The following is a 26,876-nucleotide window of genomic DNA, read 5'->3' as shown; positions in this document are numbered from 1 at the left end:
CAATTGGACAAAATGTTTAGTTGTATTTATATTTTCTTGTATTTTGTAAGTCCCGAATCTGGATCTCTACAATATGATATCAAGTATCTTGATGTTAGTGCGGAATCCTAACACAAGACGATTCAAGACAATAAGCAAAAACACGTAAAACACACGATGAAGTGCTTCAAAACACACGTTATTATTAACGTCGGGTGCTTAGGCACTATGGTTACAATACTCGTTCTACCAACAATGATACTAGACGGCCAAAACCTAATTGAACGACCTTCTAAACCCTATACAAAGTTATCTATATATAAGGTAGCCAACGTACTAGCCCAAAAAAAGCCCAAAGCCCACCGAGATCCATAAGGATATCGGTTTACATAATGCACCCCAAACTAAGCCCAAAGTACAAGCATAAACCACAAAATATATCCCAACATTCTCCCTCTTGGTTTATTGCTTGATCACAACTGCTTCAGCTGTAGACGATCAGCGTGCTTCTATACCTTCATTTAGACATTTCGACGGATATACTGTGGCTCCTAAATAGACACTTGGAAGTTGAGTGTCTTATTTAGGGCCTTTATTAAAACCTGGCTAGTAATCCAGCGCACGTCATGCTACTACCCATATGAAGTAGATGAACGTAACATTCGTCATCATAAATACCAGCAAGTGTTAGGCTTGATTGACTCAGAAAAGTCAAACACGATGTATCTTTGGTAGAACCAACAATTCCTCGGTCAAGGTTTGACCGAGGATGCTTCAAAACCTCTCCAACACGAAGATCTCTCTGATTGATCAAATGAATCTGATCAGTCCATGCCAAGAACCTCATAGCACTACTCATCATCTTCATCATACCACCAATCACCATTTATGACCAAACCTGTAACTACAATCAATGACTACACCGATAATCAGTAACTTCAACAGAGAGCAAACAAACCTTCCGAATAGTTAATCAATCAAATCTAATAACCACCGAAAACCTTTCAACCATAATAGATTTACTTACCTTTTAAAGATGTCTACTTGAAAGAACAAGCAGACAGGAAATGATGTATGGCGGCAAGTAGGTGAAAGATATGATGGTTATAATGAGAGAAGATTTTGGAAGATTATAGAAGTTGTGAGTTTCAAGAATAAACAATAAGTAGTAATGAGTGCCTTTGAAACTACCTGGTCACATCAGACTTGACCGAGAACGCTTAATTACCGAAAACATATGGCCGAGAACCAAGTACTGAAAGTAGGGAACTCACAAAATTGAGTTTTCTGGGCCAAAATGATCTGGCTGAGAACAAAGAAGAACCGAGAACACTTGAAACTTAACCGAGAACTATGATTATTGACCGAGAACTATCAAATCTGCCCGAAAACTCAAAGATCTTCCCGAGAACACAATAAAGCCACCGAGAGCTATTGAAAGCTCAAGATATGGTGATCTTTGAAGATATGGTCCAATCTCGAGAATAAAGGGATTTAAATTAAACTCCAAGATTAGCCCGAATCCTTTCCCGAAAACTATAAATCTTGGCCGAAAACTATCAATAATCTTAATATGGAAGTCCTGAAAATTTAGTCAAATCCCGAGAGTAAGGAAGGTTCTTGATTTGGTAATCTTAAAGATAGAATCAAATCCCACGGATGAAGGAATTTGAATTTAATTCAAAGATTAACTCAAATCCTTTCCAGAAAAATCTTAAGAACTCGAAGAACAGTTCTTCAAGATCCAGAAAACTTCAGCCAAAAACACACCCGTGAATCGCCGGTAAAATCCTTGATATCACCTATAACCAAGCCTAGAATAGGTCTATAGGCTCTGATACCAATTGTATGTCCCGTGGAGGATCTTTCAATGTGATATCAATATACTTAACGGTTAGGCGGAAACTAACCACTAAGTTGATTATGTGAGAAACGATTAAGAACACATCAAACACAATGAAGAAGCTTCAAAACACACGTATATTATACGTCGGGTGCTTAAGCCCCTAACTTACACGGTTGAAAATACAATGGACGAACAACACAACTTATGACCCACTCACGAACCAACTGGCAACCCTACAAATGTAAACATACATCCTATATATAGACTACCAACCTAGGCCCAAAACAAAGTAAAGCCCACCGAAATCAATAGATTTCGGTTTACACATAAATGCCCAACTAAGCTCAATCTAAGTTTAACAATACCAAGCATAAACCACAAAATATAGCCCAACATATTTCTTGTTTACAAACTTGTGTGTATGATGTTTAAACCAATTAATGATAATATTGTCACTTAATAGTGTCACATGTGTTTTGAATAATCTCTACGTCACACTCGGACGTTTCCGCTTTAGCCGGGGTGTTACAAAAACATACGACAATATCTCAAAATACATAGTTATACTCAATCATTTTACACCACTCTTTTCTTATAAGTATGCATCAGCCCCGAAAACATTCAAAGAGAAAGGGGCTAGAAACTCACATAGATCTTGTTTCTCTAGGAGTTAACTGTAACACCTCCTCTTTGTTGCGCACAACTAACTGTGTAATAATTTATAAGTATCAATTAAATACTTCTAACCAAATCATACTTATAGGTTAGTGAAGCCCCTAACGAATGGGGGCCCAAGGGCAGTGCCCCTGGTAGCGGGATCCTAGGGGCGGCAGCCCCTAGCCGGGTCCAAGGGGTAGAGCCTCTGGCTGGGGTTAAGCTGCCAGGTCAGCTTGGAAACAATTAATTTTCATTAATAAGTCTTTATTAATAATTCATTAGAAAACAAAATCAACTTTTTAAACGAATCAAATCGAATCCCAAATGAATAGAATTGAATCCCAAACGAATCAAATCCCAAAATAATCGAATTGAATTCCAAAAGAAATCGAATTGAATTCCAAAACGAATCAAATCCCAAATGAATCAAATCGAATTTCAAAATGAATATAATCGAATCCCAAACGGATCGAATCGAATCCCGAACGAATCGAATCGAATCCAAACGAATCAAATCAAGTTTTCTTCCAATCGAATCGAATTATTATGAATTCGATTCGAAATTGGTTTTCGTGCCTTTCAGCTATAATCATTTTCTTTCATTCCTCCTTGACCCGTTTTACCCTTTTTAACGAGTTGCGGCCTTAACATCCTTATCTACTCAATTTTACACGGTCCGAACGCCACCAGCTCATCATGATTCATTCCAAACAACTTGTTTATGATGTTTACGTTTTTCCTACACCCTAAGGTCCAATTCACTATCCTACCAAGTTTCATCGCGATCCGACCTCAAATACTCAACCTTTTATTCGAAAACGTACCTCTTGGGTTCGGCTCGGTTCAGGGCTGATTCAACCCGTGAATTAGGATGAGTTTTCTTGTTTGATGAAAATTCGACACGAAATCTACCCTTCTTCAGCTAGGATCCGAGTCCAAAATGACAAGAGTGTTTATGTGTGTTTTTGAGAGTGTATGGAGGCAAGAATGATGGAAATAAGGGTTTTAAAATTTTAGGGAGGTTTAAAGGGCTTATATAGTATAAGCCCATGGACCTTAAGACCCATAACCATCCCCTAATCAATCTTTTGTTTTCCAAACCCACAACTCATTTTATTATTATTTAACATATTGGGCAATACCACTTAACTAAATAAATAAAGTTCTTTTATTTATTATTTGAAAAAGTAGAATGTTACATATAAAAAATTGTTAGTAAAATAAAATAAGTGATTAATTTTCTTGCATACATGGTTAAAGCAATTGGTTGTGCTTATGAATAGTAACCATTTGTGAGTAAGCTAAAACTTAAAAATTAATATATGCATATATATACATATATATATATATATATATATATATAATCAGAATCATGTGAGAACTATTTGGATCACAAAAAACCTAAAAATAAAAAAAAATCATAAAACAAAATTAAACACAAAAATAAAAAAAATGTAAAAAAACCAAAATTCTTATTTATCATCCTAGTTTCTATAAAAAACGAAAAAAAAATTCTCGGTTTAGCTAAATTATACATATATGTATAATATGTACATATATGTACACATATATTTTTTGTTTATACACATATGTATAATTTAAGATAAATGATAATGTACAAATATCTGTATATTACGTAACTAAAGATTAAATGAAATTATACATATGTGTATACGTATAATACGAATTAAAAAAAATTCATTTTTTTAATGAAAACGGAATGAAATATAAGAATTTTGGATTTTTTACTTTTTAAATTTTTTTGGTTTTTTTTGTTTTATAATTTTTTGAAATATTTTTTTAGAGGTTTTTTTTTAATAGTCCAAAATGGTTTTCAAAGTTCTCAATTTGCCGAGTGTTCTTTTAGGATCCTTACTCTATATATATTATATATATAATTCTATATTTTGAAGATGCGAAAAGATAAAGATTCTATTACGAATGCTCTTGTGAGAAGAAAATATATAAACACAACTCGCAAACCTGAAACTACACACGACTACTCACAAACCTCATGCTTTACATTAAAAAAATAAGAAATTTAAATATCTTCTTTCCAATGTTGCAAAAGTCGGTAGACTGGTCGAATGAGAAGTTGGATATACTCAGAGTACATACGGAGTACTTAGAAAGTACACAGACATGGTAAATATAAAGAGAATTAATTTTTGGATATTATATTAATGTCAAAATAAGCATAGTTCACATAAAAAAGATACCCTTGCCGACTCCGCGTCACCTAGCCCGACTTTTAACTGACTTTTAACCGATGTGAGATTTATGTTTAACTCTTTTTAAGTCAAAATCGGTCTAAGTTGACTAACTAGATCCGGTCTTGGCTTATGTTGACCACCTTTGATCGATTTCGAGAAACTAAATGAAGTTAGATAAAGTCGTCTCACAGTATCTTATAGTAATTACTCCACGAGTTTCCGACTTGTAGACCTACATTTGCAACCATGCTTCTTTCAAAGTTGAACCGGTCGCTGAAAGAATGGAGCATCATTGCATCAAATCCAATAGACAGAAATGGCCCACCTAAAAGTTTGGAAGATGGTTGATATTGTTTCTCAACTATCGATCATACGTGAATATAAGGCACGTGCACTTGTATTTGTAAAAGTAAAACTAATTTTAATTTTATTCTGATTTACTAAAATATATCATTTTCCTGATTTGCTCCCAATCAAAAAAGTAAGAAAAACTTAAAATCACTAAAGCCGCACAAAAATTCTCCATAGCCGGAAAGGAATAAAGTAGTGTGTTGTGTATATATATATATATATATATATATATATATAAAAATAAAAGTAATAAAAAATGAAAACAATTATAAATTTGATTCTGTAAACTTTAATAAAACAAATATGCTTATATAAAAACAAAACATATATATACAAAAAGAATTGAACAGTTTAGCAGAGAGTAAGAGCAACGTGTGGTGGTGGCTTTTGAGTCTTCTGAACTTGTTCTGCAACCACCGGTTCTCGCCTCGCCGGTTCACGCGGACACGGCAACGCTATGAACCTGGCAATCCGATCGCCAGGCATTACCACCGGAAAACTCCGGTTCTCCTTCTCTAACGCTTCCTGCTAATTAACAACAAATAAATTAGTTCTAAATCAATCAACTAATTGAGAAATTAGGTCACTTACCGAGCAGGTGCTATTAGGTTTAGAAGTGGAGTGATGATCATCGATATCGGCGTCGGAGAATGAAGCACCGCGGAGGTGGCGGAGCTTCTCCCAGTGGTAGCAACACGAGAGTATGCCGCTGAGGCTGAAAATGACGATTAATAGCAAGGCGGTGCCGAGTGGAAAGCCTAAGGTAGGGCGAGATGAATCGGAGTGTTGCGAGTAGTCATAGTACGACGGCGATGGAGACTCCATTGGCAATTGGATTGAATTGGCGCTGATGTGTGTTGTTGGTTACTCGTCTCATATGGTGAGGAGAAGTGAACGGTTACTGGGGTGTATTTATACAGGATGGTTGAGTGTTTGTTGGGCTACAGCTGCGTGCCCGCATGGTACGGAACAACATGGATGGAAGATTACTTACTTTTCTATACCACTTGATAAAAAAATCATGTAATATAAAATATCTTAAATATCAACTGCTTTCAGATTTTTTGTTACAAAATTTATATCCAAGTTCAAAATATTTAACTTATATTGTTTTAGTTGGTTAGAAACATCAGATGTAGCGAATAGTTAGTGGTGGAGTTGTAAGAGAGATATTTGGTGTTCTATATGATACATGTTTGATTCATACCTCCGTCACTTAGTTTTAGAGACACTAAATGATGGAAGATTATGAGAGTAGGTGGCTTTCAATAGTTGGATCATTGAATCGAACGGGTTTTATCTCACCGCACTGTCGTGCCTTTAGACGAGTTTTCACGGGCGTTGGTCTTAGGTGAGGGTTTTTTCATGATCGAAATACGAGTGTATTCCGATGTGGCGAATTTAGCCAGTAGCCCATGCGAAAGATTCGTTGGCCATTAAAAAAAAAGAAACATTAGATATGTTTTGAGCCACATAAAGAAGTTCTTTGGGTGGTGGGTTTTTCCTAGAATAAAAATTGTAGGTTTGGGCTAGCCAGCGCTATGCAATCCCAAGCGTATGAAGCCGCCTTTTACTATTGGGTTACCCCGAGAAGCCGGGCTTAGTACATTGGTCGTTTAAAAAAAAAAAGATAGGTTTTGAATAAAGAAAATATTGTAGTAATTAAGATATTTGAAGTGAGATATTTCAAAAGGTAACAAGTTGTTCTGTAATATGAACATAAGTATTCAAATTGATTTACTCAAAAGGGAAAAGTTAGCTTTATAGAAATTCAAAAGGCTTGGACCCATTTGAGACTCAATTGGGATGTTATTTGCAACACATATCAGACGTGACTATAGCTAATATCACGTACCTTGAACCATAATCAATTGAAACTCACTCATTTGGTGATAACTTGTACTAGAAGTAAGCGCGGGTCCTTAACAATTTAATAAATACTCCTTTTTTAACTATAAATTTCATTAAACAAAAACTAACAAGACGCTACAAACCAAATTATACAAATCACAATGAGAATTGTATAACAAATTACACCAATCTTTAATGCAAGAATTTAAAAGATCGGTTGATTTTTCATCCAAAGATATGATAAGGATTTGATGCCCTCTATAGTTTTTGAAAGGCATGCCGACGTGTTTGCGAAAATGACACACCATAAAAATGATGTAAAGCCATTTTCTTTTGATATCCCAAGTTGCTAGAGTCATGGATTTTAAGCAAATCCCGGGCTGACAATGCATAAATGGGTGGTACGTTACACCAACTACCATGAATTTCCAAATTAACGTAGCAAAATAACAAGACAAAAGGAGGCGATCGCTAGTTTCTTTGTACACCCTACAAAGCCTATAAATCACCGAATCCAACTCGATGTTTCTTTTCAATAACGCGACACGTGTTGAGAGTCTAGTAAAAGATAAAAGAAAAAATTGTGTTGGTTAAAAAATTCTACCAGCATTATAACAACTTTTTATGTATTTATTGGATCCCTTTTAATAATAATAATAATAATAATTATTATTATTATTATTATTATTATTATTATTATTATTATTTGAACGGCAATTATTATCATCATTTTTATTTTTATTTTTATTATTATTATTATTATTATTATTATTATTTCGCAGTTTATAAGAAAAGAAAAAAAAGTAAAGGTAATCAATATGCCTCTATGATTTAGTAAATCATAAGTTTACTCTTTGAAAAAAAGGTATTTAGACCCTTTAATTACCGGGTAGTGTGGAATCTAAGTTTTGAAAAATTTCAAGAAACAAAACCAATGTTTGCGGTTTCCACCAAGTAAACTTAAAGGCAAACACAAATAAGAATCTTGATGGTTATACCTTGTAACGGCACAAACGTAGAACCACCTATTGAACAAATTCTTGATGCTTTTACGTTGTTTCTCTCTTTTCAGAAAATTTATACACACAAAAGAGAAACCAACTAAGAATAGAAAAGGATTACATGATCAAAAAACAGGGTTTTTAATCCACTCAACTCATGTAATATTCATATGTTCGTTCCTATTACAAAACCAAAGAATCAGTAAGCAAATAATTGAATCGAAAATATCAACACCATTCAAATCATTAACGAGGAAAATCCTATTATTCTGAAAATTTTAAAACGTCCACTGTCCATCAAACCGTTATCATAGCTTCCAATAAACTTTTCTTAAAGTTTTGTAATAGCTAAAGGCTCCAACCATTTACACACAATAGAAATGGCCTAAAAAGGTGGGTATGCATAGTGTCTAACTTCAACCAACTGACCAAGGGAAGACCACCCTCAAAGAAGGTTCTGCGCAGTAAGACCAAAAAATATCTAGTACTTGCATAAATATTTATATTATGTAGTTTTTCATGAAGCCTCATATTTGTTCATGAAAATAAGTTAAACTTGATAACCATATATAATTTTTTTTTCAAATTTTGACAAAACGAAAAGCATGCATGCCGAGCATAAATTTGTATTATCAACCATATTTTTGTTTTAGCTTTTGTAAACCTCAATCAACATCTTAATTTATTATTCAACTACCTTTTATGGCTATATTTGTTTCAACACTTAAGCTTGTAAACAAGCTAGAACAAACTCCTTTAAAAGCCAAAATAAAAAAAGAAAAAAAAGCATCGATTTTAAATTAGAAAAATCCAAAAAGAACATAGCAAGTTGGATAATAACATCATAATTGTCATGATATTTGATGTTCGGTAATTCATCCTAACAAGTGAGTAATTTGTAGAATGAAAGTCTATCCAAATTTGGTCCCAAATCTAAAGTCATCGTAATAAGAATAAAGAAGAAGAAAAACCCAATTTTGAAACGTCTTATCTAATTAAACAATAAAAAAACAAATACAAGAAAAAAGTACATTTCTTTTATATATCCTATTTTTTTTGTCAATCCAGTCACATTACTTTTTGCACAATACACATGCGCAATATTTTTGTTTTGCTTCAATTAAAGTTTCATCTAGCATTATGTAACAACTCTAGTTGTTTATATAGGAAAGCAATATGATGTGAAAATATATATTATCACAACCGTACGTAGAACAAAGCAAATTATTCATGTCTCTAATAATAGTTTAATTGTTCATTTTTATGTACTAAACTCATACATGTGACGATACCAAAAAAAGGGGGGGGGGGTGAAGAATCATATAAAAAAATTGATTTGTTAGTTTTGTATTTTCGCCAACGCAGCCAATAGAAGTCAAAACTTAGCCAACAACAAGTCAAACATTTTAAAACTTTTGTGAAAATTACGAATTATATATTTTTTTGTATACAAATAAGAAATAAAAAAAGATTCTTTATTTACAATTTAACTAAGCATCACATTTATCTTTAAATTTTACTCATACTTTAAAAGCTTCATACACTTTATCTTTCATATCTTTGTTCAATTATATAATAGCTATTTATTACTTTCCATATTTTATCATAAGGGCGATACCCCATAAATGAGACGGTATTCCCATGCATACCACCTTGCCCATCATCTTGCTACTTGACATGTCACAGAAGATAAAAAAAATCCAATTATTTTTACTATCCCTCTTCTTATCTTCATGAGTTTGTAGTTCATTAGACAAGGGCACCGTCCAATTAAGATGATTTTTGTGGGTACAGGACACGTCAATCCCAACCGACCCGATGTGTATATCATACATGAATCATCATACGTGAATTTGCATATTCATTATAAATTAGTATAATTAAGAATGAATATAAATTAATATAATTAAGAACTTTGATGTCATAAAATACGTTTCTTTTGTTTTTATATATGTTATAATGGTTTTGTGTCTTAGCATATATGTTGGGGTTAGTTGGATGTTTATGTGGATTGTGCAAAGTGCCTCTATCGGCTTTCCCCCAAGAATTAAATCTTGATCTTGTGCAACATTGATTATTTTTTATCAGATGTGTTTTTTTTTTCAACTGTGTTGTTTATGGTTTTGGTTATATTTTTTTTCAAGTGCGTTATTTATGTTTATGTATACGTGAGAATGGTTGCCTAACATTAATTTTGGTTTAGGCCGAATGGTTGTGTTGTTAAGTAAAACCGACCGAATTCGCATAGAATCACTGCATTTTGTTTTAGTTTCGGTACCATAACGAACTTAACGAAACCGGAAAAATGCCAAATTTGTTTTTGTTTTAGTTTCGGTACCGTAATGAAGGTGACGGAGACCGATCAAACTTGCGTAGACTCATCACCTCAAAGCCTGAGTTTTACTTACCGACGCCGCCCCGCGTTTTTATATTGTTTTGTTTCATTTTTTGTTTTATTTCCGATACCATAATGAACGTAACTAAACTGACAGGTTTGCATCGACTTACCACCTGCTTTGGTTTTAACATCATCCATGTTTTACCGACCTATCCCAGCACAACGCGCCGGGTAAAACGCTCGTTTTCTATACACAAAAAAGGTGTGAGCGTATATGTTTATACACTGCATAACATATATGTCGTATATGTTATGCGTCGTTTATGTTTTATATAGTGTTTTTGTTTCTTGCTAATTTTCATTCTAATGAAATAAAATTTTTCCTTCCTTTTCTTTTTTTCTTTTGTTTTTATGTTATCGTTCTTCAACATTTAAAAAAAAGGCTGATCGACAGCATAATGAAGGAATTTTATCCTCTTCTTTCTCTTATTTTTTTAGAGAAACAACTAACATATTATACTTCTTTTGAATTACTTTTTCAAAACGAATTATATTCTTTTAGATATACTTTTTCGAAACAAATGTTTTTACTCAAAAATATATTTTTGTATATATGTTTTCATTTGTAAACATATTTTTAATAAATTCTAGTAAACATATATTTTTTTAAACTACACATAATTTAAATTAGTTACTGAAAACAGCTATGTTCATTTGATTCTTTTAAAAAAGCAACTCCCATACTTTAATTCTATTCTTGTATTATACTTTGGGAAAAGTGAATACGGTGTTGTCAGTCGTGCAACCTTATACGTAAAACTTATCAAAACTACGTAGTTTTGATAAAAAAGAAAACCCTAAAAGCTAAAAAGGATTAAAACACCATCAAAACTACGCTCTGCTCTCTCTGCTCTCTTATGCTTCACTATAAACCCTAGGAAGTTCAATGATGATCGACGATTAATAAGGACGGACGGAGATTGAGGCTGAAGATTAAACATTAACAGACGTGAAGGCATTTCATGTACCCCTTGAGTAATCGATCAGGTTCCTATTTCTCTCTATTTACTAAAGCAAAGTGGTTGATTATCAGTTTTCATGTTCAGTCCATGCTTAAAAAGTTTGTGTACTAGCTAATCCACGTTCTGATTCTTTCTTTTACTTGTTGATTATCAGTTTACATGTTCAAATATTTTTCTTTTATTGATACAGCAACACCATAATGGATTTAGTAGCGATTCAATCAGAGAATGAAGCTTTTGAAACAAATCTTATTAAACATGTTGATGCAAACGGGTATTTGGTCACAAATAACAGTTCCGGTGTTGAAATAGAGGAAACAGAAGCCGTGGACTTGGATTCTGGGGTTGGAAAACAAGTCACAAATGAAGTAATTGGACAGGTTTTTGATACTCCTGATGACGCATATGAATTCTATAATGATTATGCGTTTTTACATGGTTTTGGAATACGTAAACGTGAGACTTATAAAAATAAGACAACAAACGAGGTTTATCGAAGGAAATATGTATGCAACAAAGAGGGTTTTAAAGATTTGAAGCGTGATGGTTCTGCGGGAGAAGCTAAGAAACGTCATAGGAATTTAAGGACCGGATGTGAAGCATTTCTTCGAATTACAAAAGGTAAAGATGGGAAATGGTCCGTTGATGCATTTAACAATGCACACAACCATGAACTAACCGTTACTCCGACCAAGGTAATGAAACATAGGTCTCATGGGAAATTTCACCGCTCACTGGCTTGTAAATCTCTGATATTGGAACTTGGTCAATCCGGGTTGAGACCTTGTCAAATCAAGAAAGTCGTAAATACTATGAAAAATCCAAGTGAAAATGATGTCACATCAAAACAATGTGCCGATATCTTAGGTGAACAACGAAAACAGTACAAGGGTAAAGAGTTTTATGGCCTTATTAAATATTTCCAAGATAAATTACTAGAAGACCGCGACCTTTATTTTGTTGTGGACTTATTCGACGATGGGTCTCCTAGAAATATTTTTTGGGCAGATGGGAGATCAAGAGACTCGTATATAAAATTTGCAGGCGTTGTTGTGTTTGATGTCACATATATGACCAATAAGTTTATGATGCCATTTGCTCCATTTGTCGGGGTGAATCATCACCACCAGTCCATGCTTTTTGTCGGTGCGCTATTGGAGAATGAGAAACAAGAGACTTTTGAATGGTTGTTTCAAAATTTCTTAAAGTGCATGTTTGATAAGCATCCATTGGCAATAATTACTGATGACAAAGCTATTGGAAATGCAATTAAAAGAGTTTTTTCCAAAAACCCGACATCGTTTCTATTCATGGCATATAAAGAAGCATCAGATTGAACATCTTCGAGCACTTATAGTTCGTTATAGTGATATTGAAGAGGCATACAAGCAGTGGATAAGAGTAATACTGTTGAAGAATTTGAAAATCATTGGGAACTTTTATGTGGTAAATACCAATTTCAAAGTGGGAGTTGGATAACAGAGATGTATAAGCCGCGCAAGTATTGGGCTAAAGCCTTCTTGAAAGATTGTTTTTTTGCTGGCATGACATCAAGTGGAAGAAGCGAGAGCATTCATTCTTTTTTTGATGGATTTGTGAATTCAAATGCCATGTTAAATGAGTTTGTAATCCAGTATGATAAAGCTATTGCTTGCCAAAGGGGTTCCGAAAATGATGAAGACTTCAAGACCATGGACTCCGAGCCAAATCTTTCTTCTGTAAATATGATAGAGAAAAAAGCAAGTCAACGTTACACTAGAAAGCTCTTTGATATATTCAAGAAAGAATGGACCGAAGCTACCCTTAATTTAACCCATGAGACGATAAGCAAAACTTTAGAAGAAATCAAATATAAGGTTGGGCAGCTTGATATTGATAAAATATACTGGAGAACTGTTAACTTTCAAATCTCGGATAAGATAGATGTAACATGCTCATGTGCAAAGTTTGAAACAGATGGGATATTATGCAAGCATATATTATACGTGTTGAAGAAGAGGAATGTTGAAACCATTCCTAATCATTATATTTTACCTAGGTGGACACTTGATGTTAGGTATTAGTCTGATAATCACACGATTGCGCTCGAAGACACAAATAGTGGAAATGAAGTCAGTGCGTTAACTTTATGGTGTGTTCAATCAAACTTTAGAAAAGCAATCGAGCATGCAAGAGATTCCCCATCTGAGATAAAGAAACTAAATTCCATCTTGGTTAGCTTTTTAGAAGAACAAAGCTTTCGAACAAATTCCAAACAGTTGGAATGCACTATACAGAATTCTAATATGGGAAGTTCGTAAGTAAACTTGATGCCTCAAATTTCTATTCGTGATCCACAAATTAAAACAAATAATAAAGGTCGTCCCAAAAGTGCAACTAGGATCAAGTCTTCCCTCGAAGCACCAAAAAAGAAAACGTGTTCTTACTGCAAGCAACCGGGTCATTACATCACCGGATGTCCGGAAAAAAAAGGTAAATATGTATTTACTAATAAATAGTGGTTGTTAGTATGGTACTTACAGTATTTTTTTTTGGCAGGACGATGAGTCGTTAGTAAAAAGAGAAGGATGATATGTGAATCGACTTGGGGACCGAATACTTTTATAGATTTGCTATGGTGGCACCTCTTTGATTAGTGTATGAAATAAACTTGTTTATGCCATTTTTAGATCTTTGGGCAAAGTGTACTTACGATTTTTATTCGTCTTTTTTTTAATGATACTGGGCAAGGTGTACTTACAATTTTTATTTGTCTTTTTTTACCAATTAGTTGACCGACCCGTTTTGCTCAAGCTGTAGTTTTGAAGGTAATTTGCAGCAATACTTTTTTTTTTACCAATTAGTTGACCGACCCGTTTTGCTCAAACTGTAGTTTTGAAGGTAATTTGCAGCAATACTTTTGAAAGATGTTGCTAGATTCTATTGCTTATGAGTCAAAGTATGACTCACAATGTCAGCAGTTGCACTTTTTATAGCTTTCACATTTGGGAAACATTTACTGTTTCTATGCATAAAAAGAAGAACAGGGTGATTAGCATTTTGTAAAAAAAAAATTGCATATACACAAGTTTTTAACAGAAAGAATTTTGAGGTGCTCCAAAAAGTTGACATGAGTTTATATTTTGACTGTGTAGACTATAGGACTTTTTAAAATCAAATGTCCTACTCTTCTCCAAAAGTGACATGAATTTTGAGAGATTTTGCAGAGTGTTAACAGTTACATTAAAGTATATAAGCAATCAAAAAAAAAATGCCAGCCATAAACTAATAAAACTAGTAACAATGTCCATAAAGATTTAGCATTTGTAGAGTTGGTTTGAATGTAAGTGCAGTTTAGGAGAGGCATTATAGCAGGAGTAGAAATGGATATGGTTATAAGCAGTAGCAGCAGTCAAGTCATTGGCAAGGGCATTTCTGGAAATGGTTTGAAAATTCTTAAACGGGTCAGATGAAGTACCAATGGATATTGAAATTTGGAACAGTGAGTTACGGGTGTTCGAGCATTTACAGGTTGCTATCGAGATATAATGCAAACGGGTCGAGGCTTGATGTCTAGGACATTTTGGTCATTCGAAACATTAAGAGAAATTTAATTGGTGGAAGTTTTAGATGATTAAAAGTGTTGCAGGTTTGGATTATGTGCAAGCAACTATTGTGTCTGCTTCATCATCATCGTACTCAGTATATCCCACCAATAGCAAAGCTATGGTAGGGTCTGAGGAGGGTAAGATGTAGGCAGCCTTACCTCTACCCCATAGGGATAGAGAGGCTGCTTCCGGTGAGACCCCCGGCTCAATAGTAGTTTTGCATCAAGCCTTAGACATAAGGCACATAGCACTCAATCATCGGGACACCGGCTGATCGGTGCATGTACCCTTATCTTTCAGCTATCAAAGCCACTACATGATGCCTGATTAACCGTCCGTCACTTTTAACGTTATTTTCACGAGATTAGTAAAATAACGTCAAAATTAGTGCAATTTCACTTTTGCCCACCCGAGGGTTCACACATATATACATCATATGTGCGCACCGCAAGGCGGAGACAGAAATACATCTGCATGAACATAATAAACATTAAATAAGAATGTTCATCTTTGGGTAAATTCGGATTAGGCTGTTCGGGCCTCGGATCGGGTTGTTCGTGTCTCGAGTCGGTTAAAAATGACACCCCTAAATCGAATGGCGTTTCCACCAACTACAGTGAAACAATCAACAATAATGCCACCGGTTTCATTATGGTTATGAATGCCTATCAGGTAAGAATTGAATGCAAGGGTAAAAAAAAGTGAATGCCACTGGTTTCATCATTGTAATGTCTCCTAGAAAGTCCAACAAGGGAACACATCATTCTAAAATGAATGAATTGAATACTAGGACACATAAAATAAAAAAGAAATACTTTGACTCCTTGTTTGTGCAGAATTAGTTTATGAAACACACAAACTGTCATTATCCTTCACCGCTTTCTGCATCATATAATTATAGTTTGAAATTGAACTACCATAAATCAAGCTGAAGCATATTCTCTGAACGTTATTAGATAATTAATTGCAAAAGGCAAGGCCGAAATAGGTGATACAATCATAATTAAAACCTGATCGATTATTCAAGGGGTACATGAAATGCCTTCACGTCTGTTAATGATTAATCTTTAGCCTCAATCTCCGTTCGTCCTTGTTAATCGTCGATCATCATTGAACTTCCTAGGGTTTATAGTGAAGCACAAGAGAGCAGAGCGTAGTTTTGATGGTGTTTTAATCCTTTTTAGCTTTTAGGGTTTTTTTTTTATCAAAACTACTTAGTTTGGATAGGTTTTAAGTATAAGGTTGCACGGCTGACAGCACAGTATTCACTTTCCCCTTGTACTTTTTAACACAAATACCATAAATAAAAACCAACATAGAATCTGTTTTTACATGTTATAGTCCCTTCATAATTTTTTGTACTTTAAAGTCCCTCCACATATGAAATTTGAAAAAAAAAAAATTTACTTATAAAACTAATATGGAATAGATTTTTTTTTTGTTTACGCGATTATTTTTCATCTATTTCACCATATATACTCGTCTTTCTCCAAAATAATTCGCAACTCTCTTCGTCACTTACTATTGATGTTTTTTTTTAACTGTTGGCACATGAAATTAATCCTTTTCTTAATGTATCTGAAAGACATTCTTTAAGTCGATGGATTATATATATATATATATATTGGGGAGATTTCAAATGAGAACCCCTTTGAGTTTTAAGAACTCAAAAGAACTCAGTATAACGATTTTTTTTCGAATTTTTTTAAAACGTGCGTACTATATAGGTTACATACACGTAAAAAAATTACAGAATTTTTTACACACCGAGTCGACTTTTTATACATGTGTAACGGATGTAAAAGTTAGTGTAACCACTTATATCTTTATTCTCTCTCCTGCTTTGACTTTTTTGCTAGATTTTATCTCAGCCACATATTTCAATCCATTTAATTAAATGTGTGGCCTAGAATGGAGTTCTTAAGTTCTTACAACTCAACATGGTTCTCAAAAGATCCCTCCCTTATATGTGTGTATGTGTGTGTGTGTGTGTGTATATGAGGGATAATTTGAGAACCTTATTGATTTTTAAGAACTTAAAAACCTCATTCTTAACCATACATTTAATTAAATATGCTAAATTATGTGATTGAGATTAAATCTGATTAGAATACTAAGTAGCAGAAAGAATACAGATGTACATTGATTACACTAATTTAAACGTCAGTTACACCTATGAAAAAAGTCGACTCGGTGAAATTTTGTAATTTCTTTCATGTACGTGTAACCTACATATATTACGTATATGTAAAAAAATTTCAAAGAAAAAAAATTGTTACGCCGAGTTCTTCCGAGTTCTTAAAACTTAAAGTGGTTCTCAAAAGAAATCTCCCATATATATATATATATATATATATATATATATATATATATATATATATATATATATATATATACCTATTCTAATAAAGTAAAATAAATTGAGACACTTGTCATGTTTGGTTAATTCTTATAATTTTTTTCCCTCCAAAACTAATATACTCTAATATATGTAATAAATCAATAATTATTCACTTTTCTTTTACACTATATTTATATAATATCTATATATTTTTATAAATATAAATATTAACATGTTATTTTACTATACATTTCAAAATACTTGGTGAATTCCAAAAATCAACAACAAATCATGTTTCTCAAATGAAAATTGTTTTGGGTTTTATGTGGATGTTAATTTTGATTTTATGGGTCAAAAGTTGGTAAATAGATTGTTTGGTACAAGTTAATTATATTTAGGTCAAATTTTGTTACGGGTCAAAAAAAGAAAATTTTGAGTATGTTTAAAAGTTCGAGAATGCAAAATAGATTATCATCAAATTTGTTATGGGTTCAAAGTGTTAACTTTAAAATGTCAAAAGTATGAAAGTTAGAATTTTAAACATGATTCGGGTTTCAAGTTTATTTTTAAGTGCATTTTTTGAAATAATCAAAATGTTTGGGATTTGGCAAATTGACTATTTTTCCCTCAACTATTAAAACTTAAGAAAATATTGTGAACACTTTCGACTTGTCACCCCTATGCCTATCAATGCTTATTAACTTTTATGAAATTTCAAATATTTATGTTAACATGAATTTTTCCTTCAACGGTGATCAGAACGTTGTATGGGAAGCATGTCATGCAAAACTATGCTCAAATGAAACAAAATATTCACAAAATTGAATAGGTTAACATGTTATTTTTTATGTTGTCATTATGACAAAGTTGAGAAGCCCTCTGAAACTTATCAAAATCTTTTTTATGGTATAGCTCAGAAAAACATAGTTCTTGAAGAATATCTATTGTTACAATTTAATATCCTATTTTTTTTATGGGTGGTAAATTGATAAATATATCAATAAAGATAAAGCCTCTTTTGTATTTAGGCTGAGTGGTTAGAACTACTATCATATGAGAATTGAGAAGTCTTATTTTCAAAATTTATTAATAACCAAAATTCTTTCAATTATACATATATGACACCGAGAATGTATTTTTCAATAGAAAGAAGCATTCTCGGGTACGATTTTGCACCGACATTTTTTTTATTAAATTCATTAAAAAAAACCATTCTGTGATATAAATAAAATCAATTTATGTACAAATTGTATAAATACAAGTAGAGATGTAATACATTTTTTTCATATACGTCATGTAATTATTTGTTTTACTTATAATTTTATAATTTGAATTATCCCGTGTGTAACACGGGCTCTAAAACTAGTATATATAGATAGATAGATAAAGGATAAAATACAATAATCCTTTATCATACATTACGTACACGACACTTCCAACCGTTAAATTTTCAAAACCCAAAATCACAATTACACTGATCATTTGCTCATCCCTCTCCCTCAATCCGTCTCCACCACCAGTCGCCGACATCAGCACACCTTCTTCACCATCAACGCTCTTCGTCACCATCATCGCCGTCGACAACGAACTCATCGGAAAACGGAAAACTCGTCACAGGTTTGTTTAGTTGAATTGAAATTGAAATTGAAGCCAATTGATCGGTTAATCTTTGAAATCGATTCAATTAATCATCAATTTGAAGCTTAAATCGATCAATTTTGAGTTCTGAATGATGTGTTTTAAAGTTGTCTAATAAAGAACGTATTAACATAAGGGTATAATTGTCTTTTAGACATTTTCTTAAGAAAATATCAGAGAACGTTTTAGCAAAACGTATTAGAAGAAATAAAAAATTAGAGTGTTGATAAATTTTGACATTTTTAAACTGAACGTATAAGAGAAATGTATAAGAGGAACGTATAAGTGAAACGTATTAGAAGAAATCAAAATTTAGAGTGTTGAAGAATTTCAACTAATACTTTCAAAGCCTAGCTCCATGAATGATTTAATTTATATGTTTCATCTCTCAGCGATTGTTCAGGATGATTGACGAGTTGAATTTCAAGGAATTTGTGGCATTTTTGTCTGCATTTAGTTCTCGAGCCACCGTACAACATAAAGTGGAATGTAATTAGTAATCACCTTCTCTTATTTATATGACAGTTTTGAATTTTGTTATACATATTTGAGGTTTATGAATTAGTTGTCTTAAACTAAAATTAGTTATTAATCTTTGTTGATTCTGGTTTTACAGCTTGTTCTGACCCAAGTTCTTGAAGAAGCTGGTTACAAGAAAGATTCTATATTCACTAGTAAAAGAACGAGCTTTAGATGCGGTGAAAACAAGCTTTAGACGCGGTTTTTCACCGCGTCAAAAAATAGGGCCTCAAAAGCTATACTTCTTTTTAGACGCGGTTTTGGAAACAGCGTCAAATGCTTAAAACCGCATCAAATGCTCTACTCTAATTTCCAAAAAATCATTTTTAGCCACACTTTTAAACCGCGTCAAATAAGCAACTCGTCTTTCCAAAAAAATATTTTTAGCCACTCGCAAACCGCGTCAAACGAGCATTTATAATTTGCAATTATGGCGTCAAATCTAGAATTTAACTTCCCAAATCTATTTAAACCGCTCACAATCAAATTAATCGACCAAAATAACACAATTAACCATAATGCAATAAATCCAAAATTTACAATGTAAACTTCAAAACATAGTTTTCAGCTAAACCAAAATGCATTAAATCCATAAGTTTACAATAGAGACTGTCAATCTGTTAATCAAAATATAATCTAAACTACAAATACTTCTAATCAACTATACCAAACTTTGTAACAAAGCCCGTCATCAAGTTCTCAAGTAAGTTCTCGATCTCTGTTTCAGTAACAAGCGTCATGTCATGCACCATCTTAAAAAGAAATAAAATAGAGTAAGTTAGTATTTAAGAAAATCAAACAAATATAAAATATAAAATACTTACAAGGTCATAAAATTTGTTTTGATAAGTATACACAAAATCAAACATATATTTGAGCACCATGAAACCACATTCCCAATTGGATGGTTGTTGTTGACACTACAATAAATTAACAATTAATTATTTAAACTTAAAAAAATAAATCAACTAAGAAATATGAATCATACCAGAATCATTGTCCATGTAAAATTGATTTCACTAAAAGCAGACCGAATTACTTCCAAAAGAAGATATTTAGATTGATCATTTTTTCCCGCTATTATTAGAGAATCTAAAATATATACTCGTGCTTTTTTGGGGATAATAATGAATAGGGACCAATGATTGCTCCAAAAAAAAAAAGCATCATCTTAGAGAACAATTAAGTACTAATAAAATAAGGAAAAATTAATTAAAATAGATTAATAAGTAAAAAATATACATAAATATAATGCACATCCAAATATGGTGCAAGGAAGTATTCTTTATCTTCATGAAAGCTACATAGACCGGAGATATGTCCTTCACATTGACATATATTCTGCAAAGCCATATAAGATTTTGATAAACAAATATATTTATATATAAGCTTTAAATTGTAAGACTTTATATTACCTCGATATCCGAATATACAATATGTGAGCCACTCGGTCCGGATCCATCAAAACCCAGGCTTGCGCACACACTTCGTCTCTTCTGGCTCACGTTCACCTCTATGTTCTTGTCCACCCTTTCCCTACAATCTTTAAAATACCCTCCTTGAACTTGTGATTTCCCAATAAACTCAACATCAAATATTACATAAATTAATATATACACATACTTATAAAAAGACTTATATTCATATAATGTCAACTATAGAATATGAAACCGTCTGTGTTTGGCCCCCTGCTCAGGTCCAAGAGTTTCAATTAATGGATTAGATTGCCCATTACCATAAGTTCCATCACGTTTCATATTATTCTCATCAGCAATCTATTATAAAGTAAGCATATATGTAAAATATAAATGTTCAAGTATTCGACATATTTAATATATAGAAATAAATATATAACTTTACTTACCATTTTTCTTACTGTTGCATCCTGTTGACCAATGTCATCATCACCATTTTCTGAGTCCTTATCCCTTCTAGTCGCGACCCACTGTGGACAACGGCTGTCTCCCATTTCAGCAAGTTCTGGACGACTTTTCACGAGTGAAGGCCATATTGTGTCCATTTTTTTTTCAACCCTTATATCCTATGCATCCTAACTTGTGCGGGTGTTTGTTTGCTTGTACATTTGAACTTGCCTTTTCAATTTTTTTCCTACAAATTAATTAGCAAACTATTGTATTAATATTTTCGACACTACTACAATAATAATATATATAATACATTAACATATACCTTAGCTTCTTTGGTTAACCTTAACTTAAGATCGAGATAATTAACCTTAACAACATCTCTTTGTCAATGGCCTTTACTTCATATCTATTTAAAAAAAATTCAAATTGAATATAAAAGCAAGAAGTGTACCTACACGCTTGATAAAAAAAAGCTGGTTTATAAATCCACAACTCAGAAATCGTTTCTGAATCGATAAAAAGAAAAACCCATCAACAATTTTGAACAAAATTAGAAAACAAATTAATAATCAGAAAGAGCAAAGCAAAATTGATACTTTTTTTATGCAGAAAATAATACCAGATGGATGTTCTTCAAAATCGCTGCAAAATTTAGCTCCAAACGTGGTGATTTGAGGGGGGGTTTTTTAGGGCTCGAACAGATCAAGGAGAATGTTAGGGGGTGTTTGTTTTTTCTTCAAACATCTTCAAGGGAGCTTATGTCTGCAGGCGCGCAGACGTCACCCTTGAAGACTGTTTGTTTTTTTTTTTTAAACAGATCTGAACACATCTTATTTCCTCTTAAAAAATAAGACACAGATCTCTTTCTTATAACATCTTCACAAAACCCTACTCACTCTTCTCCTCCGACCAGGTACGCACACAACATCAGGCGCTCCTCCTCCGATCATTTTTCCGGTGACCAGGTACCTCCCTCTTCTCCTCCGACCAGGTACCTCCCTCTTCTCCTCCGACCAGCCCCTCCCATGGTGTTGATTGAAAAACAAAACCCTAAACTAGGGGGGGTCGGGTTTAGGTATAATATTAGAATTGATCTCGAAAGATCGTTATTACGTTTTATGCCAGCTGCAGTTCACTCAATTAACCCTTCTATACACCATCGTTTCAAGTAATTAATAGTGTTTCAGGATATAAGAACCCTAAAATCTGGTGACCTCCCTCTTCTCCTCCGACCAGCCCCTCCCATACTGAAGTCGTTAAGCTGGTTGGATGAAGCTAAAACTCGTTGTAAAGCAGCTCTTGTGGAACGAGGTATAACCTCTTATTACTTTATTAATTATTATTATTATTATTATTATTATTATTATTATTATTATTATTATTATTATTATTATTATTATCATTCAAGTGAAGTCAATCAATAATTATGAGTTTATTAGGTAAGGCGGCCGAACGGACTGCTGAGGAGCTTGAGCAGACTGCTGAAGCGGTTGGATACGGTGCTGTTAAGTAAGTTTATCATGCTTTTATTATTATTTTTACCATGGTTATTGTGCTCATGCTATTAGCACCAACACATTTATTACTGCAACAAGTTATATTGTTTTGACTATTTGTGTTCTTAACAGGTATGCAGACCTGAAGAATAACAGATCGACCAGTTACACGTTCAATTTTGATCAGATGCTTAATGACAAGGTGCTTTTATTAATTTGAAACCGTGACACCGTTATTGTTTCTTACCTGCACATATTTTTTTGATACATAGGGTAATACTGCAGTATATCTGCTGTATGCACACGCTCGAATATGTTCGATTATCAGAAAATCCGGTAAAGACATAGAGGAGTTGAAAAGGGAAGAGTTATTTATTTATTTAATTTTGAGTTGAAATAAAATATCGACATGTTTGTGACAGGAGGGGCAAATATTATTACATACAGACGATGAACGCAAGCTGGGATTACATTTGCTCCGGTTTGCTGAGGTAAGAAATGAACCAAAATCAAGCATTTTTGTCTATAATTTGAAGTACCGGTCAAACATCTTATTTTAATTTGTTTTAAAGGCGGTCGAAGATGCTTGCACAAATTTGTTACCAAACGTCTTGTGTGAATATCTATATGATTTATCCGAGAAGTTTACAAGTTTCTACTCAGAGTGCAAGGTATACTTTCCGAGAAATTGTTTATTTTATAGAATCTTGTTTATTTATTATATAAGGGAGTTGTCGTTACTTTTGGATATCGGGCAGGTTGTCGGGTCTGCTGAGGAGACGAGCCGATTATTATTGTGTGAGGCAACTGCAGTGGTGATGAGGAAATGCTTTCATCTTTTGGGCATTACCCCTGTCTACAAAATCTAATACACATTTGAAGTTGTGTGAATAATGTTTTGAATAGTAACTTTAATGCTTGATATATATTATAATTCTAGTTTGATCAGCAGTCTCCAGTTAAATATGTGCTCGTGGCTTAAGTCACGAGAAGCGTATGAGGCGAACACCTCAGTCTGTCTAAGGTCTGATCTGAACCGTCTAAAGACAGGCTTAGTTTAGTCCGATACTTGCTTTTAACCAACCTTTGTTGACCACTGACCAGCCCCATGACTTCTTTTGGCGTGATCGCTAGACGCTAGTCCTACTTCTTCACCAAAAAAGACAAAAATATAACCAGTGACAAGATCCATTACAAACACATTCTCTCTTTATTGTTAAGACTGATTTACTAGAATGAATCAAGGGGCTCGCAACTCACTGGAAACCGATTAATTCTTCGTTGCTTGAAAAGTGATTCTTGAGCTAGACCACCTGTTTTTCCAACTACTTGTTTCGTGGGTTTCTCGTGAAAGTTACGAGTTTGAGTATCGCTGCTCCTCTATATCGGTCTAGTTATATAGAGGAGCAGCGATACTCGAATTCGTGAGGTCAGTTTTAACTTTTAAGAGATGTGGTTTTCGATAATCATCACCGCAAATGTTTTTTTCTTTCTGGATACATATAATAATAATAGTTATTTAGCTTGCAGACAGTATCAGCTTATAAAAACAAACAGTCTTATATTTTCAGCTTGCAGATCTTCAGACCACATCTTCAGTTGCAGACATGAAAACAGATGAAATCAGCTTGCAGACAGTTTATGTCTGCAAAAACAAACAGCACCTTAATGTTTGGCGCCTCTTTATTATTGTTTTTTTTGGAACTGCCCACCTATTTTACCTTTTTTTTTTACTAAATACCTGGTAAACTTATAATGAATACGTGATCTATTATTTTGAAATCAAGAAAGGTATACCTTTTTATTTTTTAAAATATCATGTTACATATAGCACAAACTAAGATTTATGATTTTTATTAAATTTGGAATGTATAAATATATTTAATATAACATAAAATTTTCAATTTTTAAAATCATTAAAACTCTATATAATTATAAATTTTAAACATATCTGAAGGAAGTTTAAATTAGAAAATACGGTAGTAGAAACTTGGGTAATTAGGAGTGAGCATAAACCGGGTAAGACTCGCGAGACCCGAACCGATGAAACCCAGTTATTTACAATAAAGCCGATTTCCGGATCCTGAGAATAACACTATACGAGTCCGGCTCGGGCATCACAGGTCTAACATGTTTGCCCACCCTACATGTAATACACAATCCATAGAAAACTTTATTTGAATAACAATAAAAAAAAGTTAGATAAAATTATTAAATTACAAAGCATGCAAAGAGCACATCTTAGCCGGAACAATGGAGAGAAAGCGGCTAGTTAGAGTTTGTGAAATGGCTATAGAAACCGGGTCATAGAGTATAGTTAGATAATGCGGGTCAAATACCAAAAACGGGTCCGTGTCTTGCACCATTTTTTTGTTAGAATATCAACAATATAAATATCATGTATAAATTTCACCGAAAGATAGTGATTACATTAAAACAGAAGGTAAGCGGGCAGCAAGCTGCGCCGCTACCGCTTTTTGAATCCCCCCACCCACCCAATAAAAATGTTTAATTATTATTTTTAACCCTAGACAAACCCAAACCCGACGACAAATCTATACCCCCCCCCCCCAACACACCACCACTTATCGCTTGGGGGCTGTGTTGTAGCCCAATATCACTAAAAAACAAAAAACAAAAAAAAACAGCGTCGCCCACTACACACAACCTTATGTAATAGTTATTTTGTAGTAGTTATTTCGATTCCCCGTTTCGTGCATTCTCATGATTCGAGAATCAGTCATATTGTTAATAACCAGGTCTAATCGGTTCAAGTCTTGCCCGACCCTATAATGGCATTCTTAGGACTCAGGAACCAACCCTATTGTAAGTAACCAGGTCTGATAACTTTGATCTATTTACGTATGAACCGATTGTTTGCCACCTCTTTACATTTTTCTAACTACCCACCGCCTCTTTATTTCACATAGTATTTCTATTATTTATATTTTTTTATAAAACATATCTTTTTACATGATAAAGTATCAAATTTTAAGATTGCATTTTTTATTGAATTTGGAATGGATAATCCAAAATTTATGTATTTAAAAGCATTAAAAGTCTATCCATAATTTTGAATTTTAAGAATAGAAATATAAGTATATAATTTTTTAAATCTTTTAAAATCTTCTTAATTTCGTCAATTTTATAGTTTTATTTATTTACTTCAAGTTTTCAGAATACCAGAAGTTTATTTACATGTTTATTATATCTCAATTCAAGCTTATTTCTCCTAAATAATTACAACATACTATATGTTTGGCTAAAAATTACTAATTTGTTTACAAAATATATTATTTACAACCTTCAAACTTGTTTCTAATTAAAAATTTTTAAGTGAAAATAAAATAAATAATGCTCGAAAATCGCTTGATGTTCGATCGAAAAATGCTTGGTTCGATTTTGGCTTGTTTCGAATTTCAGTCGTTCGGTTCGGTTCAGGTGTAAATGAGCAAGCCTTCACTCAGTTCGGCTCATGAACAACCCTAGTAATTTGACTGATTTGAATAGATAGACTAAAAGATTTATGTTAAATTGGGCTAACATATGATACAATTTGCGAAATATGGACTAAAAGACTTGTGTTAATTCTTCAATAAGTAAATGATGATGAAAGAGAGCAAAAAGGAAACTGACGGTTGTGTGTCAATGAGGGTAATTAGATTACAAGTGTATTATGGTTAATTAAAACCTAGAGCTTTAGACGCAGTTTTACCAAAAACGCGGCTAAAAATGAGCCCCATATCATTTGACGCAGTTTTGTAGCTTTAGAGCAGTTTTTTTACGAAGTAGATTTTTGTGATATTATGAAACCTTTTTAGATGCGGTTTTGGGTGTTAACCGCGTCAAAAAAGAAAACTCAAACGTGTCTAAAGCTTGTTTTTCTACTAGTGATTAGTTCTATCCGACCTCATGAAGGTGAATCGAACTTCTATTTACTTTTCAGATGATACAGATTACAATTTATTACACATGTTCGGCAATCCCATTGACCGATCAGAGAACGTTTTAGCAAAGCGTATTAGAAGCCTAATACTTTCAACTAATACTTTCAAGTAATACATTCAACTAATACTTTCAAGTAATACGTTCACGTAATACGTTTATAGCTTCTGGATGGTCTTCTTCGTCTGCGGTGTCTTCATAATCGGAATTGTCGTCGGTGAAGT

At 33.2% G+C, this 26,876-nt stretch overlaps 2 protein-coding genes and 1 pseudogene across 2 annotated transcripts; 2 read left to right on the top strand and 1 right to left on the bottom strand.

The window, feature by feature from the left end:
• Positions 1 to 5,397: 5,397 nt before the first annotated feature.
• LOC143546071 (uncharacterized protein At5g65660 pseudogene) lies at positions 5,398 to 5,871 on the bottom strand (annotated as a pseudogene).
• A 5,587-nt stretch (positions 5,872 to 11,458) lies between these two features.
• Positions 11,459 to 12,595, top strand: LOC143546062 (protein FAR1-RELATED SEQUENCE 5-like). Its single transcript, XM_077037812.1, has one exon. It carries the CDS (start codon positions 11,459 to 11,461, stop codon positions 12,593 to 12,595), a length of 1,137 nt encoding a protein of 378 aa, XP_076893927.1.
• A 9,641-nt stretch (positions 12,596 to 22,236) lies between these two features.
• On the top strand, positions 22,237 to 23,576 carry LOC143546052 (arginine--tRNA ligase, chloroplastic/mitochondrial-like). Its single transcript, XM_077037806.1, is given in 7 exon segments — positions 22,237 to 22,341; positions 22,399 to 22,522; positions 22,651 to 22,720; positions 22,840 to 22,909; positions 22,980 to 23,198; positions 23,280 to 23,378; positions 23,466 to 23,576. Coding segments are annotated over 7 exon segments (798 nt in total).
• The last annotated feature ends 3,300 nt before the right edge of the window (positions 23,577 to 26,876 follow it).

This window comes from Bidens hawaiensis, unplaced genomic scaffold (genome assembly GCF_021521415.1).
Source record: "Bidens hawaiensis isolate Kalapana, Puna unplaced genomic scaffold, B.hawaiensis_p1.1 tig00000904_1, whole genome shotgun sequence".
Classification (NCBI taxonomy): Eukaryota; Viridiplantae; Streptophyta; class Magnoliopsida; order Asterales; family Asteraceae; genus Bidens; species Bidens hawaiensis.
The sequence above is the reverse complement of the archived record's forward strand: the minus strand, read 5'-3'. Positions and strand labels throughout refer to the sequence as shown.